We start from the raw sequence: 17,940 nt of genomic DNA, 5'->3' as shown, positions 1-17,940 counted from the left end.
TTTTTTCTCTGATTTATAAATCAGGCCCTAATTTATGAGATCCTTTGATTAATTAGCGTCATATTTAAATCATTGAAATTTCATCATCATCAGCCTACTCTCGTCCACTGCTGGACATAGGCCTCTCCTATTGCACGCCATTGAGCACGATTTGCGGCAACTCTGATCCAGCTCTTGCCAGCCGCCTTGCGAAGGTCATCGCTCCATCTAGTCTAAGCGTCCTATACGTACACTACGTTTGCCGATGCGCGGTCGAGAACTCGTTTACCCCGCCAGACCACCGTTTACCAGATTAAAATTATGTTTTTAATACATATATAAATTTCTATGATTTATATATGCAACAAATCAAACAGATTGATTAGCTAAATATTTCAATGTGATTTAAATATGCGTAAAATCCAGCGTTTTAATATAATGGGGGGCATGGGTTGCACGGGCCGCACGGAGGGTGGCATGGGCTGGGGCATGGATTTCCCGGGTCGCACGGGCTAGGGCATGGATTGCACGGGTTGTACGGACTTGGGTATGGATTACACGGGTCGCACGGACTTGGGTATGGATTGCACGGGTCGCACGGACTTGGATATGGATTGTACGGGTCGCACGGACTCGAGCTTGGGTTGCACGGGCTGAACGGGTTACAAGGGTTGCATGGGTTGACCGGATTGCACGGGTTACAAGGGTTGCATGGGTTGACCGGATTGCATGGGTTACAAGGATTGCATGGGTTGACCGGATTGCATGGGTTGCACGGTTTGACCGGATTGCATGGGTTGCACGGGTTGACCGGATTGCACGGGTTACAAGGGTTGCATGGGTTGACCGGATTGCATGGGTTACAAGGATTGCATGGGTTGACCGGGTTGCATGGGTTGCACGGGTTGACCGGATTGCACGGGTTACAAGGGTTGCACGGGAAAGGGTTTAAAGGGTTGCAAGTATCGCATGGGCTAAACGGGATAAAACGGTTACACGGATTACTTCCACAACCGCTGATCGGTACACTGATTAGTGGAGGCTGAAGCGTCGGTAGTCGCGGTACTCTAATAACGAATGGTGGCGGATTAATATCAGGAAGCTGTGGTGGATTCACCCTGATGGATTCTGGCAGTATTGGTGCAGGCCTAGGTGGTCGAACTACAATAGGTGGGGGGGATATTGGCGGTGGCTGTGGTGGTCTCACAGTGATTGGCGGTGGGGTGATTGGCGGTAGCCGTGGTGGTCGAACGAGCACTGGTGGTGGGGTGATGGGGGGCTGGCGTGGTGGCCTGACTACGATCGGTGGCGGCTGGATCGGGCTCAACGGTGACGGTTGCACGAGGATGGGCGGCAGTTGGATCACCACATTAGCTGATGGCTGTAAATACACGTTAATAGTTAAGATAGCAAAGAAACTTAGGTTAATTGTGGCCTATAGACCGACCGCTTAAATGAGTCCTCGCCTGCGGGGTACGGGGGTGACGGGGTAGGACGACTAAGGGTGGCAGGAAAGGTGCGGGCGGCAGGCGTACGGCGTAGGCGAGGACTCATTTAAGCGGTTGGTCTATATTGAAGCTCTAAACCAAAGACTTAAACTATGCCAGTTTTAAGTCTCGGCTTGTTCGGTAGGTGCCCTAACATAAAAACCGGCCAAGTGCGAGTCGGACTGGCGTTTCATGGGCTCCGTATTTTTTTTTATCTTTATCGTACATTAAGTGCTGCTCACGTTTGACTGCACATTTCTAATAGGTTTTCCTGTCATCTATAGGTAAAGAACTATTTTGTGTATTTTTTTCAAAATTTTAGATCCAGTAGTTTCGGAGATAAATGGTATTTTTTTGGCTATTTTCTTAAATAACTTCTAACCTATGTATTTTAAAATTATAAAAAAAATATATTTGAAATTCTTAAGACAAGCTCCTTCATTTGAATATTACACGATATAGTTAAAAAAAATCTATAACTATATTATAGGGGGCCATAAGTGCTACCCATTTTAAAAATTCATTTGTTTACGTTACATGTCTATCTTTGGGTCACTAATTCACATATGTGTACCTTTCAACTTAATTGGTCGAGTAGTTTCTGTTAAAATAGATAGGACAGACGGACAGACAGACAGACAGGACGCATGAGTGATCCTATAAGGGTTCCGTTAAGTGCCGGAGGCCGGATTAGAACCGGCGTCTTCAGCTAACGCGGCAAACGCCTTGGACCTCTAGGCTACCCGGCCAACCTAACCTTCATAAAGAACGTGCCCCCTGGAACCCTCATGGCCCTGAAGCCCGCAGTCTGCAGCGAACTAGGCACCGCGCTGCGGGGGCTCGTCGCCCTTATGGGACCATCACCACATCTGGCTAAAACAACGTAATATTATGTAGTTAGCGGATAGAATAACGAGCCAAGAATATAATACATCCAATACAATACTACACATTAAATATATTAAGAACGGGTCACTCACGTATTTTAAGTCGAAAAACGCTCGACATGTTTCACTCCGTACCGAGGAGTGTCATCAGGAGCTTATGTCTGTGTCTCACGGAAGTTTTGTTACAATACCACACTCTTTATTACTCACCTGACATACTCGTAGTTTACAATAAATACACACATACACATACACACACTACACACATACATACTACACACTATTATACATACTATTAGATTTATAAGCTAAATTATTACTAGTCGACGATATATATCTTATAGCTTTAAACTAGCAATTCTTGTATATAAATATATATATTTCGAGGACCTCGAAACCGGCTCTAACGATTTCGATGTAATTTGCTATATGAAATGAGGTTTTCGGGGCGAAAAATCGATCTAATGTCTTACCTCTGGGAAAGCGCGCATTTTTTAGTTTTTATATGTTTTCTGAGCAATGCTCGATCTCCCAGATATTTCTAATAGAAGCAGGTAAGTATACTACTAAGGAATCAGAATAAATTAACTATGCCTCTTAAAGTACCAAGATTCCAAGCTGGGATTGCTATACAAACAAAGATTGCATTTTAGTTTAGTCCTCAAAGTACGTCTGCACCTACGATACCGATCTTAGATGCAGTCGCTTCGCGAAATTATATTTGCCAAGCACCTCAAGGCCCTGTTTATCTACAGGGAGCTTTTTAACGGTTTAGGCTGAGTATGTCACTTTCTTAGGAGGTCACTTTCGAGTTAGGTCATGTTCTGAGGACGTCACATTCTGACGTCCTCAGAAAATGGCGTTCTCAGAAAGTGACGTACTCAGAATGTGACGACCTCAGAAAGTGACGAACTCAGAATGTGACGTCCTCAGAACGTGACCTAACTCGAAAGTGACCTCTTAAGAAGGTGACATACTCAGCCTAAACCTTTTTAACCTTTGCCTTGCTCTAAAAAAAATTACTATGAGACATTCAGCCGAAAATGAATTATTTCATCTATTCAGGGCTTAATTTGAATAATATGTAATGTATTCCATAGATATGTTATGAAGACCCATTCATCATCATTCATATCAGTCGAAAGACGTCCACTGCTGGACGATACCTCCCCCAAGGATCTCCACAGTGAACGGTCATTCGCTGCCCTCAACCAACGCTTTCCCGCGACTTTAACCAGATCGTCGGTCCATCTAGTCTGGGGTCTACGATAATTTTACTAGAAATCCGATAGGTAGCACCTACAAATCATAGAGCAATTATAAAAACTGGATCGATACGACCTTAAAAACTTCAAGAAAAGACCGTTACTTGAATTCTATATAAAAACCACAATTTTGCGTTAGATCCCCTTTAACACGTTTAAGGTCAATGTGGCTAATTTCGTCATAAGGGCTATTCTGTCCATTAGCGTTTATCTCGAACAACGAACAACATTGATAATAAACTGAAATAAATGTCATATACTAAGAAAAAGTGACCAAGGCCTCTAGTGCCCCAGGCTGGAATCGAACCAGCGTCCTCTGCTATCGCGGCAGGTGCCTAAACCACTCGGCCACCGGGCCACAGTGGCATAGGTCAAATTTTCGAAGTATATGCACTTCTTACTGAAGGCTTATGGCGCCCCCTGGCCATCTCTAAGGTAGAACAGTATGGTTCGGACCTTCTAACTAGATCACTCATGTGATACTGAGTTAGCGAGAGAGATGGCGCTGCCATTAATACTAAAGTATTTGAACAAATTAAATTATTTCAGAAAAATATTTTAATTTGTTTTTATCAAGTAGAAACACTACTATATAAATTATAAACTGACACATTAACATTGATAATTTCGTCGACAAAGCAGCGATTGCTTTTAGTTTCGGCAATCTAAGCAAATGGTTTTTTCCTACGATTGAAAATCAAAGAAATATACCTACTCTCGTGGACGGATTAGTCCCTATGACGGAATTAGCCACATTGACTTAAACTATATTTTATGGCATATTTTCAATTTAACGTGACTAACCTTTTATTATGTATTTTTCAGGTACAGTCTTGTTAGAAAATTATTCATCGGGACTTAAGCGTCTACTTGAGACATCGTGTAATGTAAGTAAATCACTAGACCAGCGGTCGGCAACCAACGGCCCGCGGGCCGCATGTGGCCCGCGAACCTCTCACTTGTGGCCCGCGAGCCTCCCTGGCTATTTTGTATGTAATATTGACAAATGACAATGTCTGATAAAGTCATAAATATTAACAAAGTACGGCCCGCGTCCACTTCGTTAACTGCTATGTGGCCCTTGGCTGCTAAAAGGTTGCCGACCGCTGCACTAGCCAAATATCGGGTATCAATAAATTTAACAATCTCTACGATAATTCAATAAAATTAACAAAAATTACGGCATAATTAATGGAAACCTTTTTCCAATTCCGATATACGTTATAAACAGAAATTATTTTCCCAGAAACGTAGTTTTTCTTAGTTTAAAAAGAATCTTTCAAGATACCGTAAAATGGGTTGAGTAGGGTCAAAACGGAAATTCAAACCTCGATAACATTTTATTTTTACACATGAAAACTGAATGGTATACACCATAATAAGTGTTCCGGACGTTTGTATTTTATTTTTTTATTTTATTTTGGGTAGTTCCATTTCATAACTTTGATGATAAAGAGGAAAACCCACCTCACCCCGTAGTGCCTCGTATTTGGGGTGACAGGGGTTTTCATACAAAGGTGATTTTGGAAGATTGTTGGATCGATTTTTTGATGATTTTAAATTGGAATACATTATTTTGTAGCAGTAGCCTTAAAATCCCTTCTCACCCCCCTCTCAAACCTTCTCTCCCCATTCATAACCCACCTCTCCCCGCGAAACCTACTCACCCCGTTTTACGGTACAGAAAAAGTTTTTAGGTAAATTTTGCATTAATCTCTCTTACAGGCATCCTGTATATCACTACAGCTTATAAAACAAAGTCCCCCGCCGCGTCTGTTTGTTTGTGTGTTTGTTTGTTCGCGATAAACTCAAAAACTTCTGACCAGATTTTTATACAGTTTTCACCTATCAATAAAGTGTTTCTCGGGGAAGGTTTAGGTGTATAATTTGTTAACCCGTGCGAAGCCGGGGCGGGTCGATATAAATAACAAATAATATATGTATCTCGTTATGAAGCACGATTTCTTTTGTTCTTTTAGCTTGTTATAGGGGATGTTGCGGATGCAGATTTTTTACATCCGCGGACGCGATGTCAAGATGTCAAGATTAGGTACTTAAAAAACGTCAATTATTACATTTTTTAGTAATTTTTATTAAAAAAAAACGAACGTTTAATATTTGTGCAAGAATATAGGTTATATTTAATAAACAGCAACTTGGCCGACTTTTCTGTATCTAGACGATTTCGTTAAATATAGGTAATGACGAAATTACCTAGCACTTACGCCGCCGCTAAGACGTTCCTGTTACAGACTTTGTTGGCATCCGCATCCGCATGAGCTCCGCGTCGATTTTATGCGGATGCGGATGTTGAAAATAATGCGGATGTTCCGCGGATGTGGATGCGGATGCGAATATTCGCAACATCCCTGGTTTTCACCTATCAATTGAGTGATTCTTGAGGAAGGTTTAGGTGTATAATTTGTTAACCCGTGCGAAGCCGGGCGGGTCGCTAGTTACAACTTCTTCCTCGCGCTATCCCGGCATTTTGCCACGGCTCATGGCTGTGGTCCCCTTGACAACTAATCCCAGGAATTGGCCTGGGCACTAGTTTTTACGAAAGCGACCTCTCTGACCTTCCAACTCAGAGGGGAAACTAGGCCTCATTGGGATTAGTCCGGTTTCCTCACGATGTTTTCCTTCACCGAAAAGCGTATGGTAAATATCAAATGATATTTTGTATAATAAGTTCCGAAAAACTCATTGGTACGAGCCGGAGTTTGACCCCCCCGAAACGGATTGAAAGTCGCACGTTCTTACCGGTAGCAACCGGTAGGCACCAGCGCTTATTTTCGGATCGCTAGTTATAAATAACAAATAATATATCTCGCTATGAAGCACGATTTCTTTTATTCTGTTAGCTTGTTAGTTACGTACGTTATTTTATGAGTTTGCATCGGCTAATGGGCTCTGAAATTCTGCAAGTTTACTTCGTATGCATTACAAAACGAGAAAGATAATATAAATACACAATGTTTAGATAAAATGTTTCTCTCTTCTATATGCTCCAGGCTAACAAATACGTAAAACAAGTATAGAACAAAGGATTATATAATACCCAATAGATTACATTATATGAAAAATATTAATAAATATTTAATTGCACAAACGGGTCTACCGCGATATAATTTCATTGTTTTTACCTTCATTGTTTTGCATTGTTTTCGCGGTAGACCCGTTTGTGCAATTAAATAAGTATGTGTACAAAACGCGAGAGTTTAAAGTGTTATAATATTAATAAAAACCGGCCAAGTGCGACTCGGACTCGCGCATGAAGGGTTCCGTACCATTACGCAAAAAACGGCAAAAAAATCACGTTTGTTGTATGGGAGCCCCACTTAAATATTTATTTTAGTTTGTTTTTAGTATTTGTTGTTATAGCGGCAACAGAAATGCATAATCTGTGAAAATTTCAACTGTCTAGCTATCACGGTTCATGAGTTACAGCCTGGTGACAGACAGACGGACAGCAGAGTCTTTGTAATAGGGTCCCGTTTTTACCCTTTGGGCACAGAACCCTAAAAAATCACTCGATAAACATTGCTCATCTAAGCGCTGCATCAAGCGCTGGTGGCCTAGCGGTAACAGCGTGTGACTTGCAATCCGGAGTTCGTGGGTTCAAACCCCGGCTCGTACCAATGAGATTTTCGGAACTTATGTACGAAATATCATTTGATATTTACCAGTCGCTTTTCGGTGAAGGAAAACATCGTCAGGAAACCGTACTAATCCCAATAAGGCCTAGTTTACCCTCTGGGTTGGAATGTCATATGGCAGTCGCTTTCTTAAAAACTAGTGCCTACGCCACTGGGATTAGTTGCCAAGCGGACCCCAGGCTCCCATGAGCCGTGGCAAAATGCCAGGACAACGCGAGGAAGATGAAATATGGCTCATCTTTCGTCCATTAAAAATCCCAAAATAATAAATCCTAAATAAAAGACATTTAAAATAATACGATTTACATTTACATTATATTTAACAGGATTAAACGGAATTTTGACAAGCAAGTGTCATTTGCAGTCTAATTTAACCCTTGTCAGAGTCATGTGAAATTATTAAATTTCCACTGACATTTATGAAGGCCGTCGGGTTAGGTCAACGGACAGACATTTCGTAATTAAAGTCGCAATTAAAAAACAAATGAGTTACATAGGTTTTACAGTAACCTATTTCAAGCCTAGCTGCATTCATGTATAGGGCTATTCATAAATTACGTCATTTGAAATTAGGGGGGGGGGGGGTCTGGACTGGATCGGATGATGGTAGCATGACGTAGGAGGAAATGGGGTAATTCGAAGCATGATTTTTGGATGATTTTAGGGGGGGGGGTTCAAAAATTCTCATAAATAGATGACGTAATTTATTGACAGCCCCTATGTAACCATCACGGAATAGATAGGTATACTAGGTATACAGTACCGTCTTTACCATAAGGGCACACGGGGCCCGTGCCCATGGCCCCCATCCTCAGGGGGCCCCGAAAGACAGACAGTAACAGTATATTTGATTACTCATAATAAATAGAAGATCATAATAAAATAATAAATAATAAATAAATATTGGGGACATCTTACACAGATCAAACCTAGCCCCAAACTAAGCAAAGCTTGTACTATGGGTACTAGGCGACGATATACATACTTGTATAGATAAATACATACTTATATACATAGAAAACAACCATGACTCAGGAACAAATATTAGTGTTCATCACACAAATAAATGCCCTTACTGGGATTCGAACCCAGGACCATCGGCTTAGCAGACAGGGTCACTATCCACTAGACCAGACCGGTCGTTTCTTGGTCTAGAAGATTCTTGGTCTTGGTTGGTTTCGTGGTATAGAAGATCATAGTAGAGAAATTTAAGTTTAATTCGCTTTCTTTACTTTCTAAAAGGGCCCCAAATTCTTATGTGCGCAGGGGCCCCAGCATAGTTTAAGACGGCCCTGTAGGTATAGGCAAGGGTCCTATATGATTTCCAAAAAGGTCTCTTCTGTAGACAATACAATACAAGTTAACGACGAGAATTTTAATGGCACATATATATTTGGGGGTGCATATTTATTTATTTTTTATTTATTTCTTTACATACATTTTAGAAAGTAACTTAATAAAAAAAAGGTTTTGGCAAAAATTTCATTTTTGTTACAAGCTTTTATCGCTGACTGTACTTTTCTTACGACAGACAACTAATACCCATCGAGACTATTCTAAAAACCCCTAACACAATTAGGTTGCGTTGTTTCATCACAGAGTTCCTATGGCCACCTCCTGTCTCCATCATCAGTTCGACAGTACCATATTATTGTATTGTCATCAGAACTACATACAGCTGCCAATTTTCATGACACCTTGGAAGATGGTTAAATTAGTTACCTTGGATTCCATTACATAGTTACATACAGGTCGACCTAATAAAAGCTTGTTAAAAGTATGAAAGTAGGTAGGTTTTATAAAACAAAGTAATTTTTTAGAATGATTTCAATTTTCTTGATATAAATAAAAATGCTTATATTCAAAGAGAAAGTCCTCTAAAATAATTATTTATAAAATATCGCTACTTAATTTTTGACTTCGGGGCAAATGGGATTGCTTCGAGCTTATGCAAAGTAGAGCCTAAAGGGATCTATCGAATATTCTTAATATTTTTTATTTCTTTACATTCGTATTCAATGTCAAATGTCTTTGGGCACATATTTTAAATTTATAGTTATTTCAAGTTAGATAAATGCAATTATATATAGGTATACGATGCAATAGAGCTTAAAGGATGACTCACGTTAGACCGGGCCGTGTCCGGGCCGGAGCTTACAGCGCATAGTTTTCTATGGGAAGCATCACGTGATCGCCTGTTATGTCATGGAAAAGTAAGCTCTGGAAGCTCCGGCCCGGACACGCCCTGGTCTAACAGTCATCCTTAAATGTTTAAAAAAAATATGTTCGCTACTTACTAGGTGTAGGTCCGCTCCACAACGGGTAGGTTGGCCCATATGGATTGCCCGGGTTGCTCGGGTTATACGGGAAAGGCGACGGGTTGCCCGGGTTGAATGGGTTGCCCGGGTTATAAGGGGTTGGCGACGGGTTGCCCGGGTTGAATATGTTGTCCGGGTTGAACGGGTTGTCCGGGTTATACGGGAAAGGGGACGGGTTGCCCGGGTTGAATGGGTTGCCCGGGTTATATGGGCATGGCGTCGGGTTTCCCGGGTTGAATGGGTTGCCCGGGTTATACGGGCATGGCGACGGGTTTCCCGGGTTGAATGGGTTGCCCGGGTTATACGGGCATGGCGACGGGTTTCCCGGGTTGAATGGGTTGCCCGGGTTATACGGGCATGGCGACGGGTTGCCCGGGTTGAATATGTTTTCCGGGTTGAACGGGTTGCCCGGGTTATGCGGGCATGGCGACGGGTTGCCCGGGTTACACGGGCAAGGTGACGGAGAAGGATCGTACGGGCAAGGCGACGGGCTAGGATCGTACGGGCAAGGCTGGGGCGGGCAAGACGGGCAAGAATTGCACGGGCATGGTGGTTGCCGTGAGGCCTCGCACGGGCACTGGGGTTGCGGAGTTGGTAGTGCGTATGTTGACGCTATTAGAGCTGCAAAATAATAATATAGATGATAGTCATAGATAATCTATTTTACAGTACAAATACAAAAGAGGCCACTTTCATTTCATTTCATTTCATTTAATCATTGCTTTGTGTGTACAAAAAGATCTTATGATTATTGTATATGTTTCAACACAACCCTGTAAGGGCACTGCAATAAAATTACAAACTAATCAACTACTTAACCTACTAACACTACTAACACTATTAAATATACAGTAGGCAATGACCGGCCGTAGATAAGGGCGGCAGAGAGGTCGACACGAATAAATATTAAACATTACCTCCGGAGTCTAGATACTCACTTACAGAGTAGAATGCTTTGTCTACGAGGAATGCCTTTAAACTTTTCAGGAATTTATTATCATTTAACTCGTTTTTTTATGTAATTAGGTAGTTTATTATAAATTTTAATTGACATTGGGTAGGGACCGTTTTTATGAATGGCTAATTTAGACGTCGTTTGGATCAAATTATTTTTGAAACGGGATTCGAATCGTCGGGGTATATCTCCGAATTTAGAATAGAAATCAGGGTGCTCTTTTACAAATTTACACAATTCGAAAATATATATGCAAGGTACCGTCAGAATGCCAAGATTTCTAAAATGTGGCTTACTACTATCAGGTAGTGTAATATTTGCTAAAATGCGAATGCATTTCTTTTGCAATATTAGTACGTCGTCTGCGTTTGTACTGTTTCCCCATAAAATGATGGCATAGCGAAACCATGCCTGGGCAAAAGCATAGTAAGCTGTTAGGGCCGTTTGCAAGTCTGTGGTCATTTTTAATTGTCGCAAGGCGTAAATAAATTGGCTAAGTTTGGATTTAATTTTTTCTATGTGGTCTTTCCAATTCAAGTGAGAGTCTATCGTTATACCGAGAAGTGGGAAGGAGGGCACGCATTCTATTTTGTTATGTTGGAATTCAAAATGGATGTCTAACTCTTGTTTTTGGTGGGGCCTGAATTGCATAATTTTTGTTTTTGAAAAATTAATTTCTAGATTGTGGTCATTTGTCCAGTTTACGATGCTTGTTACAACTTCCGATAGTTTGTCATTGAGATTTGTATTGCAAGTGCATGATAGTAACAATGAGAAATCATCCGCATACATTACGCATTTTTCATTTAGAGATTTTGGAAGGTCGTTTATGTAAATAATGAACAGCAGGCAGCCAGTCACGCTTCCCTGCGGAATGGAGTCAGACACGGGCTGGACATCCGACCTGATGGTACTAATTTCTCTTGATTGGTTATTTGTGTGTTCGATATCAACGTATTGCTTTCGGTTGCTTAAATATGATTTGAACCACTTATGAGTAACTCCTCGCACTCCAATTCCGTATAATTTATCGTACTTTACCGCACTAGTGCGATAATAAGCACATTACGCAACTATGTTGAAAATTTTAAGGGACATATGTACTGTAAAACGTTGTACGATACATGTGCGAATAGATAATTCGCAACTCGTGTCGATTTAAAACACTCCCTTCGGTCGTGTTTTAATTTATCGCCACCCGTTGCGAATTTGCTAGATTGCGCACTTGTATCGTTATGTACCTTACTTCATGTCGCATAATCAGATTTGAATCGGATATCGCCTTTAGGCCATAAACCTGGTAAAGTGACCTAATTATAATCAAGATTTGAAAGTTAATTATGTCTCTATCGTTTACTTCATTCCAATTATTTTTATATATTTGTATAAAAATTACTAAGAACTCAAAATAGCTGCTGTAAATCCCCTGCCCTTATTTCTATTAAAAATAACAGATTAAATCGAATATATGTACCAACTTAATTAGGTTATGTATGTGTATCTACATTGTACATAATACAAAATATTGTATAATACGACAGTTAATATATTACGCATAGCCGCTTTACGAAAGATCATTAATATTTTAATTTTGACATAAAGTAATTTATTTCCTAAGTTCATTTGCATACTAATTTTCATTCACCTCCAACCTACCCGTTCGTATTCAGAGCGCGACAAGATTGTGGATTGTAGTTAATATTTCGTCAGGTGACAAGCAAAACTCACTAATTACTAATAAATATTTAAACAAAAATCAACCTTCTTTTAGTACTAATATGGTTCACTATGGCTATGAACTTGTGGTGGTAATTAGTGAGTTTTACTTGTCACCTGACGATTTGTTATAGAAACTATGTTGTAACACTTTAAACATTCACGTTTCGTACAGATATTTAATGATATTTAATCGCGGTACACCCGTCAATATCATTAAACTATTGTGTCTTAGATACGCCATAGGTACTGACTAGTTATTGAAAAACGTATCTAAAGTAAACGTACTAGTGCTCGACATGCTAATGCCCAATACATGATACCTTGCTGTCACCTCTATTGATAATGACTTAAGTTTCAAGATGACATGTACTGGGACAGCGTCGAGCACCAGTACGTTTACCTTACTGTCAAAAAACCTTTATACATACCTAATATGCCCAAAGCCTTAAATCGCCCCATATTTCGCCCGTAACTGTCATCAAATACACCTTACCCCATTATATACTCACCATATTTGTATAAAATCGTAATTTTCATCGCTATTGGATTTTAAATTGTATCTTTCAACGTCGGTGGAGCGTCACTATAAATTTCATGCACGTGAATTAATTTTGTCAATGTTTTTATTACACAAGTTTTTCGACGCATGGTTGTGTAATCAAATTAGCGCTGTATATTTTGTTGCGATCCAATCAATTATTTTCATATAATTTCATAAAAAATCCTTTATTTTTAATACTTTGAAATATCTGCGCGAGATTTGCTTTGATAAAAACTGGCGGCGGTTTCGGAAAACTAATTTTCTCAAAAATGAACCTGCGGTAGTATCCAAAAAAGCTGCGGTAGTATCCAGAATATGATTGTGTAAAGTAATAACAGACTGATGGTTTTTAGGGTTCCGTACCCAAAGGGTAAAACGGGACCCTATTACTAAGACTCTGCTGTCCGTCCGTCCGTCCGTCCGTCCGTCCGCCCGTCAGTCCGTCCGTCTGTCACCAGGCTGTATCTCACGAACCGTGATAGCTAGACAGTTGAAATTTTCACAGATGATGTATTTCTGTTGCCGCTATAACAACAAATACTATAAACAGAATAAAATAAAGATTTAAGTGGGGCTCCCATACAACAAACGTGATTTTTGACCGAAGTTAAGCAACGTCGGGCGGGGTCAGTACTTGGATGGGTGACCGTTTTTTTTTTGCAGTTTTTTGCATTATGGTACGGAACCCTTCGTGCCGAGTCCGACTCGCACTTGCCCGGTTTTTTAATTGGGAAATCTCGCCCCGAGTTCCGTAAGGTTGAATGTGGAAAAAAACAACTTTTCAGTAGAAACAGAACAAAGTCATCAATTTTGCTTGCCAGTATTTCATGAACTATGTGGGCTATTTTTTTATATTGAGCTAGGCCTTTGTACCTCCAGTTATGGACAAAAGAAACCATTGTTCCGTAAAATGGGGTCAGTTGGGACAAATCCGAAGTTCAAACTGAATAAAAGTTTATTTTTATATGTGGCACGTTGATTTAGTAGTAGTAGGATATCCCAGCTCAGTCGGGGTTAGGGGGGATAGGAATTGAGTGAGATGGGACAATTGCTAGAATTGACACAATATTATAATAGCTTGACTTCTCAAGAGAATAAAGTATTTAAGTAACAATGTGATAACTCTGCTCTAAAAATACCTACTTGCCCCTCTACCATCCCTCCTAACCCCATTCATAACCCAATTGCCCTCGTCATCCCTACTCACCCCATTTTACGGTAGCATTTTTAATTAAGTATATTGAAAAAGACAGTATTTATGCATAATCTCTCCGACTCGAATAGTAGGTACAAGAGAGGCATAAAGTCGTATTTTTACTTTCTTACACTATAAACTTTAAATACTTTAGGCATAAAATAGAAATGATAAGATGTAGGACAATGAAAGTAAAAGAAGGTAGCTAGAATTATAGTACCTAGTTCTTTCTACTTAGTTTCAGCGTTAAGTTTTGTCAACTGAATGTTACATAATTAAAGCCTTTATTAAACTTTTGAATAAATAAGTGTTATTTTAGAACCCGACGTGACTACTCAAAATGCATTTGTCGATGTTAAAACAATGGCGTTTAAATCAACAGATGACCATTTGTTATAAAAAGGCAGACAGGCCATATTCCCGTTCGATATAGCGTTATTTCTAGTTCATGAACCAACCAACGTAACATGGTCTTCGTAAAAAAGAAGACATACGACTATGCGTAAAGCAATTGTGAGTCAGGTGCAATTTGCTCGTGGTCTTCATGCAGGCGCTCAAGTGATTGTGTACTTTCATCACCTGGCACTACTTTTCCCCCAAATAAAACGCCTGGCATTGTTATATTTGAATTAAATACATAATTAGCTATGATATCCCATCAAACACAGAGCTCTATAAATTGCACACCTTCAATGGATTTTACAACCCATTTGTTGCCCAACCACTGTCACACCCACCACTGAACAGCTGCCAGGCGCCCGGATTAATTAATAATGATATGACACACTAACTAGAGGGATTTCGTTGCTCTATAATTTGCATACCTATCTCCGTAGCTCTCCGGCTACTAGATGTCGACTATGAAATAACTCGCGTTTTGGTAAGAAAACTGGTGTATGGAATTACTTCTCTTTACTTACATTGCTCTATATGTCGCTTGGGCTCCTCCCTTTCGACATGTCTGTCGGAAGCCGGTATTGTTCGACTAGCTCATGCCAAAGAGAATAGATAGTATAGAGGGGTCCTGTCATAGTAAATTTTGTAGTCACAGTAAATTTACTGCCATCTATCGACACACGACTAAGACTCAAAATGAAAACGTATAAAATTATCAAAAAAATGTATATATGTATATGGATAAATGGTTTTATTGTTTTTATATCATTTTGACCCATGTTCATTCACTGATATCTATATGTTAAAATTGTTAAATATGAAACGGTGTCGTCACGCCATCTAGCCGAGCATAGGCCAAAGGTGTGTGCGCCATCTATCCGAGAATGACTTTTTCTTGATTTCCGAGGCATGTTTTTTCCTTAGACTTTATTCATCTTATACGAAGTTACATATGTCTTTGCTCATGCTAAGTGCGATTGCAATAGCACCCCCCGCAATAAATCATCGCCCTGCCAACAGCTCTCCATACCCGTCAGGCATTTTGACAGCGCCTGTCATTTCGAGCGTGTTGAATTTGGCGCGGTGACTGCATTGTTTTGCATATAATATAGATGGCGCCGTACTGTCATATGGTTTGTGGTATGGATCGTTGAGCGTTAGCGCTTGAGTTTGTACAGGTCAAATAGAGGTTGAATGTTTAATGTGACGACTGATTTGTAATTTTAGTTAATTATGTACTCTAAAACTACCCAAACGTAGTCCTACTACAACTTACTTTTTTCACAAAATAGTTAAAAAACACAGCGGTGGTGGCCGAGTGGATCTGACGTCCGACTTTCAATCCTGGCTCGTACCATTGAGTTTTTCGGAACTTATGTACGGAATATCATTTGATATTTACCACTAGCTTTTCGGTGAAGGAAAACATCGTGAGGAAACCTGCATACATCCGCGAAGAATTCAAAGGTGTATGTGAAGCTAACCTAACCTAACCTAACCCAACCCGCATTGGGCCAGCGTGGGGACTATAGCCTAAACCCTCTCGTGCTTGAGAGGAGGCCTGTCCCCAGCAGTGGGGCGTATATAGGCTAAATTATTTTATATTTATTATATAATTAAAAATCGCATTTTGTCGAGATTCCAACTTCGCGAACCTCAGGACGAGCCTAGAGTTTACTCGTATTACTTCACATTGTCATGGACCTAAATAAATAAAATAAGGTTGTGAGCTTTTCAAACAGGTTAAGATATGGCTGTGTTTTATAGAGCTAGGAATTTTAACTCTGCCATCAATTTATGTCTTAGAGGCGAGCATGTTTGTTAAAGGAAATATGCAATTATTTCCGCAACATTCGCGACCAGAAAACTTACGTCCACGAAATAAATTGGAAAGACCAACCTCAAAGTTACAAATGGTACATAACGGCCCGTTTGCAATGTGCGTCAAAGTTTATAATAATTTACCAGCTAACATAAAAAATGAAACTAGTATACCCAAATTTAAAACCCAGTTAAAAAAATATTTATTACAAAAGAACATTTATTCCACTGCAGAATTTTTTTCGGAAAACTGATAATTCGTCTTTTACATCCATAACTAATTTAATGAACACTATAATCTCAGTGTATAATTCTAATTAATTTGAATGTTTGAAGTTCATCCAAAATTAAAGATATGTATTATTGTATTATTGAAAATTATTTTTTAAATATGATTTGCACCAATTTTTAATGCTATATGTTGAATTTTTTATTTTTTTTTTATGCAAGAATGGTATTATGTAAATTATTAGATATAAGATATAGTTATAAGATTGCTATGCCCTAACAGGGTTCATGTTTGATCCAGATATAAAATACCTGAACACCTTGTAAAAACAACATGATGATGCAATAAATATACTGATACTGATAAAATCCGAGACATTCACTGGTAAGTATGAATCAGGATTCGGGGCAGTTCTAGATTACACAGTAATATCTTGTCGTCGGTTTCTGAAAATCTAGCTCAAAAATCAAACGTAGGTGTTGATAAAGAAACTAAAACAACGAGCCATACCGTAAAATGGGGTGAGTACGGTGAAAACTGAAATTCAAACCTCGATAACATTTTATTTTTACATATGAAAACTGAATAAGTGTTCCGGACGTTTGTATTTTAGTTTTTATTTTATTTTGGGTAGTTCCATTTCATAACTTTGACGATAAAGAGGAAAACCCACCTCATCCCGTAGTGTCTCGTATTTAGGGTGAGAGGGGTTTTCATACAAAGGTGATTTTGGAAGATTGTTGGATCGTTTTTTTTTTATTATGCGTATTACTATAGCTCCATTTTAAATTGTAATACATTATTTTTGTAGCAGTAGCCTTAAAATCCCTTCTCACCCCCCTCTCAAACCTTCTCTCCCCATTCATAACCCACCTCTCCCCGCGAAACCTACTCACCCCGTTTTACGCTACTTAATAAATTTTACCCATGCCGCGTTTACTCGGCTGGCCGAGTAGTTAAAAAAAAAGAAATAAATAAATCATTTATTCAGGCGAAATAGACCCTATTTATTTGTACAGATTTTTTCTTCTGCCAAACTGCAGGACAGGTTAAGTTTAGTTTTTTCTTCTGCCAAACTGCAGGACAGGTTAGGTTTAGGCAGCTGCCGTGAATGCAGAGGACGCTGGTTCGATTCCAGCCTTGGTCACTTTTCCTTTCCTATGTGACATTTATTTCAGTTTACACGTACATACTTTACTTTACTATACATACTTGTTAAACAGATTTAAATCAAATCTGGGAAAATGTAGGATTCCGGCCAGGGTCAGATTACACAGTAATCCCTTGTCATCACGGTTTCTGAAAAGCTAGGTCATAAATCAAACGTAGGTGTTGTAAGCCTAGGCCTAGTTAATGCCTATGAAGAGGGTCAAGTATATGAGCCTTTGAATACACCGTTCATAAATTAATATCTATGGTTTAATTGCTTTTGGCCTTGGGCCGGCCTGAGAAGCGAACCTGAGGCAGTGGGGAGACACTCCTAACTTCGGGC

General features: G+C 39.7%; 1 protein-coding gene and 1 non-coding gene across 2 annotated transcripts; both read right to left on the bottom strand.

The window, feature by feature from the left end:
• Positions 1-353: 353 nt before the first annotated feature.
• Positions 354-12,738, bottom strand: LOC134802365 (uncharacterized). The gene is made up of 4 exons (XM_063774994.1): positions 12,695-12,738; positions 9,572-10,213; positions 2,224-2,339; positions 354-1,360 (listed from the first exon to the last, which is right to left on the bottom strand). Exons 1-4 carry the CDS (start codon positions 12,723-12,725, stop codon positions 410-412), a joined length of 1,740 nt encoding a protein of 579 aa, XP_063631064.1. The 5' UTR covers positions 12,726-12,738; the 3' UTR covers positions 354-409.
• Trnas-cga (transfer RNA serine (anticodon CGA)) lies at positions 3,905-3,976 on the bottom strand. Its single transcript has one exon. It is a non-coding gene; the product is annotated as a tRNA-Ser (tRNA).
• Positions 12,739-17,940: the final 5,202 nt, after the last annotated feature.

The sequence above is a fragment of the Cydia splendana genome, chromosome 24 (genome assembly GCF_910591565.1).
Source record: "Cydia splendana chromosome 24, ilCydSple1.2, whole genome shotgun sequence".
Classification (NCBI taxonomy): Eukaryota; Metazoa; Arthropoda; class Insecta; order Lepidoptera; family Tortricidae; genus Cydia; species Cydia splendana.
The sequence above is the reverse complement of the archived record's forward strand: the minus strand, read 5'-3'. Positions and strand labels throughout refer to the sequence as shown.

Bases quoted from the DNA above. Each gene is read 5' to 3' on its own strand.
- LOC134802365 (XM_063774994.1), bottom strand. From the start codon at position 12,725: ATGGGGCGATTTAAGGCTTTGGGCATATTAG. The intron at 2,340-9,571 runs GTAAGTAGCGAA...ACGTTGTTTTAG, and splicing joins GTGGAGCGGACCTACACCTA to CCAGATGTGGTGATGGTCCC. The intron at 1,361-2,223 runs GTTAGGTTGGCC...GTGTATTTACAG, and splicing joins GGGGCACGTTCTTTATGAAG to CCATCAGCTAATGTGGTGAT.